General features: G+C 42.4%; 1 protein-coding gene across 1 annotated transcript; it reads left to right on the top strand.

Annotated features, from left to right (window-relative positions):
• The first annotated feature begins 1,023 nt into the window (after positions 1 to 1,023).
• Positions 1,024 to 2,064, top strand: ripply2 (ripply transcriptional repressor 2). The gene is made up of 3 exons (XM_024378645.2): positions 1,024 to 1,294; positions 1,445 to 1,518; positions 1,681 to 2,064. The coding sequence occupies exons 1-3, from the start codon at positions 1,163 to 1,165 to the stop codon at positions 1,835 to 1,837; spliced, it is 363 nt and encodes a 120-aa protein (XP_024234413.1). The 5' UTR covers positions 1,024 to 1,162; the 3' UTR covers positions 1,838 to 2,064.
• Positions 2,065 to 11,328: the final 9,264 nt, after the last annotated feature.

Genomic DNA, 11,328 nt, shown 5'->3' on the forward strand with positions numbered 1-11,328 from the left:
ACACCTAGTGGGGTTAATTTGCATTTAGGACTACTGTAAATAGGGCTCCCGAGTGATGCAGCAGTCTAAGGCACTGCATCTCAGTGCTAGATGCGTCACTACAGACCCTAGTTCGATTCCAGGCTGTATCACAATTGGCCGTGATTGGGAGTCCCATACAGCGGCGCACAATTGGCCCATGCTTGTCCGGGGTAGGCCGTCTTTGTAAATAATAATTTGTTTCTTAACGGACTTAGTTAAATAAAATGGATGAATGAAATCATCAACTGTTTGGGAGCACAGAAGCTGCAGTGAGGAGGTTCTTAACTTTGCATAACCTCCCCTGTAAGTGAATGGTAAAAAAATAAATAATCTAAAAACGAACCTAACGTGTGCCGGGATCCATAAGCTCCCTTTCTTGACCAGTTCGAGCTCCTGAGTGATGCAGCGGTCTAAGGCACTGCATTTCAGTGCTAGATGCATCACTACAGACCCTGGTTCGATTCCAGGCTGTATCACAACCGGACATGATTGGGAGTCCCACAGGGCAGCACACAATTGGCCCAGCGTCCTCCGGGTTAGGGTTTGGCCGGGGTAGGCCATCATTGTAAATTTGTTCTTAATTAACTGACTTGCCTAGTTAAATAAAGGTTAAATAGATACAAAATAAAAGTTTGATATCAGCAAGAGTTATTTCACACTTGAAAAGAAAATGGTTCAAAGTAAGGAAGGCTGTTATGAAGATTAAGTAAATTAGTAAATTCACTGTCAATTTCCGTCTATATATGCTTAGATAATTAAATTATGTTAATCACTTGGCTCTTTCGTTTTTAATACGTTTTTGTAAACGATTAGTCCGATTAGGCATATAATACAAAAAAATAAACAATATTGACTTGGATAACATTCTTTCTAATTCTGAAAGGTTTATAGTCTCCCACAACAAACGTTGAACCTATTCTCAAACAAGGCCACTGGGCGCGAGTGTGACCATATGGTGCAGGTTTGCCAAAGTGTGACTTGACACCTCACCACCATGGCGCATGGACACTTTGGATAGTGTCAAAGCGCAATTTGGCAGGAGCTCCCTGGCCGGATATATAGGGGCGTCTGACTCAACTCTGGCATCACTCTCTATCGCAAATTCTCAGATGACTTAATCAGGAAACTATCATCAGAAATAATGGAGAATATCATCGGTCATTGTGGATTAACTGGCGGAGTTACCGGAAGAAACTTTGTTCAACAGCCAGCTAATTTGTGGAGACCTTGGGTTGGCAAAGCGGACAGAGAACGCAGGGTCACGGAAAACACGGTTAGTGCAGACTACTTTCAAAACGATATTATTCGTGTCGATTGTTTGTAGAGGATTTCATTTAGATGTATCATAGGTTTAGTTAGCCTATGGTGGAATAAATAGTATAGGCTTATGCTAACATGCGTGTTTTTCTTTCTCTCCTCACAGCCTTACACAAAGCCCATTGGAGGATTTTCAGACACCAAATACTGCAAGAGTCCACAGATCACACACCCAGTAAAGTAAGTGAAATTACCTCACTAATATCACGTTGAAAATATGCGTCTCTGTTTGTGCTTAATGGTGAATGAGATGCCCTCGCTCTATATAGCCTATATCAACTATATCCTAGCCTACGTTGTATTTTCAATTCAAACACCTAATCTGATGGTCTTGTGTTCTAGGTTGTTTTGGCCCAAATCGAGATGCTTCGATTATCTGTACCAGGACGCAGAGATGCTTCTGCGCACCTATCCAGTGCAAGCAACCATCTGCCTCTATGAAGACTCGAGCAGTAATGATGACGAGGAGAGCGTTAGTGACAATGACGAGGAAGAGTAGAGCGTGGAGCTGAATTTAAAAATACCTCTCTCCCCAATGTAAAAAGCTGAATGTATATATTTTTTTAATGAAATGCTAAACTAATATATTTCGCATAATTATTTTGTGTAAATATCTGTAAATATTCCATATTAATAACGAATGTAAGCAGTAGGCCTACTTTTTAAAATGTATATTTCATATAGGCCTATCTTTATTTAATTTTGTATCCAATGGAGGAAGTTGTAATAAACCATTTACAAACTAAAACATGAGCTCCGTGAATATTATGTTGGTTCTTATATGCATAGTCATTTTAACTATACATTCATGTACACACTACCTCAATTAGCCCGACCAACCAGTGCTCCCGCACATTGACTAACCGGGCTATCTGCATTGTGTCCCGCCACCCACCACCCCTCTTTCACGCTACTGCTACTCTCTGTTCATCATATATGCATAGTCACTTTAACCATATCTACATGTACATACTACCTCAATTAGCCTGACTAACCGGTGTCTGTATATAGCCTCGCTACTTTTATAGCCTCGCTACTGTACATAGCCTGTCTTTTTACTGTTGTTTTATTTCTTTACTTACCTATTGTTCACTTAACACCTTTTTGCACTATTGGTTAGAGCCTGTATGTAAGAATTTCACTGTACTACACCTGTTGTATTCGGAGCAGGTGACAAATACATTGATTTGATTTGATTTTTTTATTTATTTTGGGGGCTATTGCTTTTGATTCCATTTATTTAACTGACTTTACAATTCATCACAACAGTACTCTGAATCGAATTGTGTTCTAGCTTACTTAAACAAAACTGTATGTCCCATAACACCAAGAATGTCAAATTCCTCATATGAGACAAGCACGTGGCATGTGTATCACTTACCCTCTTGGCCAAGAAAGGTCACTTGCGACAGTGTCGGTCGGTGTCAGCTCCGCTGTGAACACTTCCTATCATAAAACCACACAGTGCATACATAAACACACCCTGTGAGCTTGCAAAGGCCTTGTCGAGTTAACAATGACAAATGTGTGCATGTCAAATGTCTGAATCCATTCCACATTAAAAGTTGGCCTATATAGGCCGAATCTAGTTGACAGTCAATGCTTTTCCCAACGTAAAAAGACAATAATATTTGTGCCTGTTAATCGCAAGCAATAGTCCTGTTAGATTTTCCATACTATTACACGCCTATACTGTATAACAGAACATTTCATGGATATTACTTCCGAGAGTTCACATGCGTATCTAAACGCAGCTGCCAAATATATATATATATATATATATATATATATATAAAATTATTAGAGTAAGCCTCAACCTTTTTTAAACATTTTCCCATTGATAAGTGTGAAGTTCACTGGTGTTAAAAAAGCTGACCCTATCTGAATGTTAGGGTGTTGCTCAAGCAAGCATGAGGAACATAGGAGGGCCAAGCACAGGAAGTAGTTCTTTCAGTGGTTAAGTTGGAATATGGTAAAGTATGTAGGTTGAGGGTTTAGAGTAGAGGTCCACCGATTATGAATTTTCAACGCCGATACCGATTATTGGAAACATCCCGTTTTCAGCACCCTGTCTTATTTTTTTTTTATTTCACCTTTATTTAACCAGGTAGGCTAGTTGAGAACAAGTTCTCATTTACAACTGCAACCTGGCCAAGGTAAAGCATAGCAGTGTGAACAGACAACACAGAGTTACACATGGAGTAAACAATTAACAAGTCAATAACACAGTAGAAGAAGAAAAAAAAGAGTCTATATACATTGTGTGCAAAAGGCATGAGGAGGTAGGCAAATAATTACAATTTAGCAGATTAACACTGGAGTGATAAATTATCAAATGGTCATGTGCAGGTAGAGATACTGGTGTGCAAAAGAGCAGAAAAGTAAATAAATAAAAACAGTATGGGGATGAGGTAGGTAAATTGGGTGGGCTATTTACCGATGGACTATGTACAGCTGCAGCGATCGGTTAGCTGCTCAGATAGCAGATGTTTAAAGTTGGCGAGGGAAATAAAAATCTCCAACTTCAACGATTTTTGCAATTCGTTCCAGTCACACGCAGCAGAGAACTGGAAGGAAAGGCGGCCAAATGAGGTGTTGGCTTTAGGGATTATCAGTGAGATACACCTGCTAGAGTGCGTGTTCACATTGCCTGTTCACCCCGCTATCATCCAGAAGGCGAGGTCAGTACAGGTGCATCAAAGCTGGGACCGAGAGACTGAAAAACAGCTTCTATCTCAAGGCCATCAGACTGTTAAACAGCCACTACTAACATTGAGTGGCTGCTGCCAACACACTGACTCAACTCCAGCCACTTTAATAATGGGAATTGATGGGAAATGATGTAAAATATATCACTAGCCACTTTAAACAATGCTACCTAATATAATGTTTACATACCCTACATTATTCATCTCATATGTATACGTTTTTACTGTACTCTATATCATCTACTGCATCCTTATGTAATACATGTATCACTAGCCACTTTAACTATGCCACTTTGTTTACTCATCTCATATGTATATACTGCACTCAATACCATCTACTGTATCTTGCCTATGCCGCTCTGTACCATCACTCACTCATATATCTTTATGTACATATTCTTTATCCCCTTACACTTGTGTCTATAAGGTAGTAGTTTTGGAATTGTTAGCTAGATTACTTGTTGGTTATTACTGCATTGTCGGAACTAGAAGCACAAGCATTTTGCTACACTCGCATTAACATCTGCTAACCATGTGTATGTGACAAATACAATTTGATTTGATTTGATTTACAGGTGGGTGTTGCCATCGTGACCAGTGAACTGAGATAAGGCGGAGCTTTACCTAGCATGGACTTGTAGATGACCTGGAGCCAGTGGGTCTGGCGACGAATATGTAGCGAGGGCCAGCCGACTAGAGCATACAGGTCGCAGTGGTGGGTGGTATAAGGTGCTTTAGTAACAAAATGGGTGGCACTGTGATAAACTGCATCCAGTTTGCGGAGTAGAGTATTGGAAGTGATTTTGTAGATTACATCGCCGAAGTCGAGGATCTGTAGGATAGTCAGTTTTACGAGGGTAAGTTTGGCAGCGTGAGTGAAGGAGGCTTTGTTGCGAAATTGAAAGCAGACTCTAGATTTGATTTTAGATTGGAGATGTTTGATATGAGTCTGGAAGGAGAGTTTACAGTCTAGCCAGACACCTAGGTACTTATAGATGTCCACATATTCTAGGTCGGAACCATCCAGGGTGGTGATGCTAGTCGGGCGTGCGGGTGCAGGCAGCGAACTGTTGAAAAGCATGCATTTGGTTTTACTAGCGTTTAAGAGCAGTTGGAGGCCACGGAAGGAGTGTTGTATGTCATTGAAGCTCGTTTGGAGGTTAGATATCACAGTGTCCAAGCAAGGGCCAGAAGTATACAGAATGGTGTCGTTTGTGTAGAGGTGGATCAGAGAATCACCAGCAGCAAGAGCAACCTCATTGATATATACAGAGAAAAGAGTCGGCCCGAGAATTGAACCCTGTGGCACCCCCATAGAGACTGCCAGAGGACAGGACAACATGCCCCCCGATTTAACACACTGAACTCTGTCTGCAAAGTAGTTGGTGAACCAGGCAAGGCAGTCATTAGAAAAACCGAGGCTACTGAGTCAGCCAATAAGAATATGGTGATTGACAGAGTCGAAAGCCTTGGCTAGGTTGATGAAGACGGCTGCGCAGTACTGTCTTTTATCGATGGCGGTTATGATATCGTTTAGTACCTTGAGCGTGGCTGAGGTGCACCCGTGACCAGCTCGGAAACCAGATTGCACAGCGGAGAAGGTACGGTGGGATTCGAGATGGTCAGTGATCTGTTTGTTGACTTGGCATTCAAAGACCTTAGATAGGCAGGATGGATATAGGTCTGTAACAGTTTGGGTCCAGGGTGTCTCCCCCTTTGAAGAGGGGGATGACCTCGGCAGCTTTCCAATCCTTGGGGATCTCAGACGATATGAAACAGAGGTTGAACAGGCTGGTAATAGGGGTTGCGACAATGGCGGCGGATAGTTTCAGAAATAGAGGGTCCAGATTGTCAAGCCCAGCTGATTTGTACGGGTCCAGGTTTTGCAGCTCTTTCAGAACATCTGCTATCTGGATTTGGGTAAAGGAGAAGCTGGGGAGGCTTGGGAGAGTAGCTGCGGGGAGGGCGGAGCTATTGGCCGAGGTTGGAGTAGCCAGGAGGAAGGCTTGGCCAGCCGTTGAGAAATGCTTGTTGAAGTTTTCGATTATCATGGATTTATCGGTGGTGACCATATTACTTAGCCTTAGTGCAGTGGGCAGCTGGGAGGAGGTGCTCTTGTTCTCCATGGACTTTACAGTGTCCCAGAACTTTTTGGAGTTAGAGCTACAGGATGCAAATTTCTACTTGAAAAAGCTGGCCTTTGCTTTCCTGACTGACTGCGTGTATTGGTTCTTGACTTCCCTGAACAGTTGCATATCACTTATCTAAGATGGTGAAGAAGTTACTTTTAAAGAATGACCAGGCATCCTCAACTGACTGGATGAGGTCAATATCCTTCCAGGATACCCGGGCCAGGTCGATTAGAAAGGCCTGCTCGCAGAAGTGTTTTAGGGAGCGTTTGCCAGTAATGAGGGGTGGTCGTTTGACCGCGGACCCGTAGCGGATACAGGCAATGAGGCAATGATCGCTGAGATCCTGATTGAAGAAGACAGCGGAGGTGTATTTGGAGGGCCAGTTGGTCAGGATAACATCTATGAGGGTGCCCATGTTTACAGATTTAGGGTTGTACCTGGTGGGATCCTTGATGATTTGTGTGAGATTGAGGGCATCTAGCTTAGATTGTAGGACTGCCGGGGTGTTAAGCATATCCCAGTTTAGGTCACCTAACAGAACAAACTCTGAAGCTAGATGGGGGGTGATCAATTCACAAATGGTGTCCAGGGCACAGCTGGGAGCTGAGGGGGGTCGGTAGCAGGTGGCAACAGTGAGAGACTTATTTCTGGAGAGATTCATTTTTAAAATTAGAAGTTCGAACTGTTTGGGTATGGACCTGGAAAGTATGACATTACTTTGCAGGCTATCTCTGCAGTAGACTGCAACTCCTCCCCGTTTGGCAGTTCTATCTTGATGGAAAATGTTATTGTTGGGTATGGAAATCTCAGAATTTTTGGTGGCCTTCCTAAGCCAGGATTCAGACACGGCAAGGACATCAGGGTTAGCAGAGTGTGCTAAAGCAGTGAGTAAAACAAACTTAGGGAGGAGGCTTCTGATGTTGACATGCATGAAACCAAGGCTTTTTCGATCACAGAAGTCAACAAATGAGGGTGCTTGGGGACATGCAGGGCCTGGGTTTACCTCCACATCACCCGCGGAACAGAGGAGGAGTAGGATGAGGGTGCTGTTAAAGGCTATCAAAACTGGTCGCCTAGTGTTGGGGACAAAGAATAAAAGGAGCAGATTTCTGGGCGTGGTAGAATATATTCAGGGCATAATGCGCAGACAGGGGTATGGTGGGGTGCGGGTACAGCGGAGGTAAGCCCATGCACTGGATGATGATAAGAGAGGTTGTATCTCTGGACCTGCTGGTTGTAATGGGTGAGGTCACCGCATGTGTGGGAGGTGGGACAAAGGAGAGTGGAACTAGGGGCTCCATTGTAAACTAAAACAATGTTAACTAACCTGAACAACAGTATAGAAGGCATATTGACATTTGAGAGAGACATACAGCAAGGCATAAAGTAATCGCAGGTGTTGATTGGGAGAGCTAGCTAAAACAACAGGTGAGACAACAACAGCTAATCAGCTAACACAACAACAGCAGGTAAAATGGCAATGACTAGGCAGAGAGGGTCGGATTAACCACACACAGAGCCTGAGTTCGCGGCTGGGGCCGACAGATAAAACGCTAGCCACTACGCTAGCACACGGGCGACACGGCGTCTAAAGTTAGTAGCCCGGGGCTAGCAGGAGTGTCTGCTCCGACGGCAATTAAAAAATTGAATAGAGATTGAAAATAACATTGAAATATATATACAAAAATATACAAAAAAAATACGAAAAATACAAAAGTACACGGGAGGACAAACAAAACACGTCTTCACTGCTACGCCATCTTGGTTTAACAGCTTATAGACGGTAGGCAAGTAAGATCACAGTTATGAAAACACTAAAGAGGCCTTTCTACTGACTCTGAAAAACACCAAAAGAAAGATACCCAGGGTCCCTGCTCATCTGCATGAATGTGCCGTAGGCATGCTGCAAGGAGGCATGAGGACTGCAGATGTGGCCAGGGCAATAAATTGCAATGTTCGTGAGACGCCTGAGACAGAGCTACGGGGAGACAGGACGGACAGCTGATCGTCCTCGCAGTGGCAGACCACGTGTAACAACACCTGCACAGGATCGGTACATCTGAACATCACACCTGAGGGACAGGTACAGGATGGCAACAACAACTGCCTGAGTTACACCAGGAGCGCACAATCCCTCCATCAGTGCTCAAACTGTCCGCAATAGGCTGAGAGAGGCTGAACTGAGAGTTTGTAGGCCTGTTGTAAGGCACAAACCCACCGTCGCTGGACCAGACAGGACTGGCAAAATGTGCTCTACACTGACGAGTCGGGAGCGGGAACAATTTGGAGGTGGAGGGTCTGTCATGGTCTGGGGCGGTGTGTCACAGCATCATCAGACTGAACTTGTGAGTTACAAGGAAGACATCCTCCTCCCTCATGTGGTACCCTTCCTCAACCTGACATACCCTCCAGCATGACAATGCCACCAGCCATACTGCTTGTTCTGTGCGTGATTTCCTGCAAGACAGGAATGTCAGTGTTCTGCCATGGCCAGCGAAGACCCCGGATCTCAATCCCATTGAGCACATCTGGGACCTGTTGGATCGGAGGGTGAGGGCTAGGGCCATTCCCCCCATATATTTCCGGGAACTTGCATGTCCCTTGGTGGAAGTGTGGGGTAACATATCACAGCAAGAACTGGCAAATTTGGTGCAGTCCATGAGGAGGAGATGCACTGCAGTACTTAATGCAGCTGGTGGCCACACCGGATGCTAACTGTTACTTTTGATTTTGACACCCCCTTTGTTCAGAGACACATTATTAAATTTCTGTTAGTGACATGTCTGTGGAATTTGTTCAGATTATGTCTCAGTTGTCGAATCTTGTTATGTTCATACAAATATTTACACATGTTAAGTTTGCTGAAAATAAACACAGTTGACAGTGAGAGGGCGTTTCTTTTTTTGCTGAGTTGACATATTTGTAATAATGGTAATTACAACAATACTGAATGAACAATGAACACTTTTATTTTAACTTAATATAATACACAAATAAAATCAATTTAGTCTCAAATAAATTATGAAACTTTCAATTTGGTTTAAATAATGCAAAAACACAGTGTTGGAGAAGAAAGTAAAAGTGCAATATGTGCCATGTAAAAAGGCTAACTCTTAAATTCCTTGCTTAGAAGTTTTAAGTTGTAGTTATCATAGGAATTATGACGCGTCAACTTTTTCTCTCTATACCATTTGTATTTCATATACTTTTGACTATTGGATGTTCTTATAGGCACTTTAGTACTGCCAGCCTAATCTCGGGAGTTCATAGGCTTGAAATCATAAACAGCGCTGTGGTTCAAGCATTGCTAAGAGCTGCTGGCAAACGCAGTAAAGTGCTGCTTGAATGAACACTTTCGAGCCTGCTGCTGCTTACCACCGCTCAGTCAGACCGCTCTATCAAATATGAGCCTTTGGTCATTAATATGGTCAAATCCGGAAACTATCCTTTCAAAAACAAAACGTTTATTCATTCAGTGAAATACGGAACCGTTCCATATATTTTATCGAACGGTTGGCAACCCTGAGTCTAAATATTGCTGTTACATTGCACAACCTTCAATATTATGTCATAATTATGTAAAATTCTGGCAAAATTAATTATTGTCTTTGTTAGGAAGAAATGGTCTTCACACAGTTCGCAACGAGCCAGGCAGCCAAAACTGCTGCATATACTCTGACACTGCTTGCACTGAATGACAAGTGACATCATTTCCCTAGTTAATATTGCCTGAATTTCTTTTGACAAACAACAACGTCAAGGTATTGGAGTGGCCATCACAAAGCCCTGACCTCAATCCCATAGAAAATTTGTGGGCAGAACTGAAAAAGTGTGTGCGAGCAAGGAGGCCTACAAACCTGACTCAGTTACACCAGCTCTGTCAGGAGGAATGGGCCAAAATTCACCCAACTTGTTGTGGGAAGCTTGTGGAAGGCAACCCGAAATGTTTGACCCAAGTTAAACAATTTAAAAGCAAAGCTACCAAATACTAATTGAGTGTATGTATACTTTTGACCCACTGGGAATGTGATGAAAGAAATAAAAGCTTAAATAAATTGTGAAAAACTGAGTTTAAATGCATTTGGCTAAGGTGTATGTACACTTCTGACTTCAACTGTATCTGTGCCTGAGGACTAGGCATACTGATGTCCTGTTCAGCTTGAGAGGGAGAGCTTGAAGATGAGGAGGACCTGAGGTAAGCTTGCTATTGCTATAACCGACTTTAATAAAAAACTATATGTTTCATTGCCCACAAAGAATCTATTTATTAGAGTTCTTGACCTCACAATAGGCCATATTCAAGTCATTTACATACATTACTATGAAGCTGCAACCAGAATATGGACATGCCTTGGGTGCTGAAAGTAGGCTAATTCGAGAAGACCCAATTCATTTAAACTTTTTTATTTGATTTTAGGCTACTAAAAACAGGACTTTTGTTGGAGCCTATTTTTCTAGTCCAATAAATAAGAGGTGGGCCTACCTGTTTGACAGATGACATTATGGTCTACAATTCATAGATTTTGTCAGCCAATTCCTTCAGTCACCCCTTAAATAAATCAGTGTCAGTGAAGAGCTTGGTGTGTGAAGTTTAAAACAAGACTCAAATTGAGGGGGTATGTGAGGGTCTGTGGCTATTGTTAAAGAAAATGGCTAAAAGCATAATGTAAAAGCCTAAACCTTGTTACCTTAAGATTTACAAAACAATTAAATGGACCTGATAACATATAGGGATCTATAAGAATGCTTTATGCTAGAAAAAAAGTTGTAAATTGCCAGGGAAAGACGTGACTCTGATACATATGGGATATCTTTGGTTTGTCTCTTTATCTCTTTGGTTTGTCTCCATTATAATCATGGAGACAAAACAAATATTTTTTTGGGGGGGGAAGCGAGGTATGATTTTGTGCTTATTAATTGACGTTTGACATTTCAACAGGCTATTAAACATCATACTAACTCTAAATCAGATTAAGATCAAATCGTAATACACCGGCTCCAAAGCTCGTCGGATGTGGCAGGGCTTGCAAACCATTACAGACTACAAAGGGAAGCACAGCTGAGAGCTGTCCAGTGACACGAGCCTACCAGATGAGCTTAACTACTTATATGGTTGCTTTGAAGCAAAAAACACTCAAATATGCATATGA

The sequence above is a fragment of the Oncorhynchus tshawytscha genome, linkage group LG18 (assembly GCF_018296145.1).
Source record: "Oncorhynchus tshawytscha isolate Ot180627B linkage group LG18, Otsh_v2.0, whole genome shotgun sequence".
Taxonomy (NCBI): Eukaryota; Metazoa; Chordata; class Actinopteri; order Salmoniformes; family Salmonidae; genus Oncorhynchus; species Oncorhynchus tshawytscha.

What these genes read in the sequence shown, in the direction of transcription:
- ripply2 (XM_024378645.2), top strand. Translation starts at nt 1,163, where the DNA reads ATGGAGAATATCATCGGTCATTGTGGATTAACTGGCGGAGTTACCGGA. An exon ending in GCAGGGTCACGGAAAACACG is followed by an intron (nt 1,295 to 1,444) that starts GTTAGTGCAGAC and finishes CTCTCCTCACAG; the next exon opens with CCTTACACAAAGCCCATTGG. An exon ending in CAGATCACACACCCAGTAAA is followed by an intron (nt 1,519 to 1,680) that starts GTAAGTGAAATT and finishes CTTGTGTTCTAG; the next exon opens with GTTGTTTTGGCCCAAATCGA.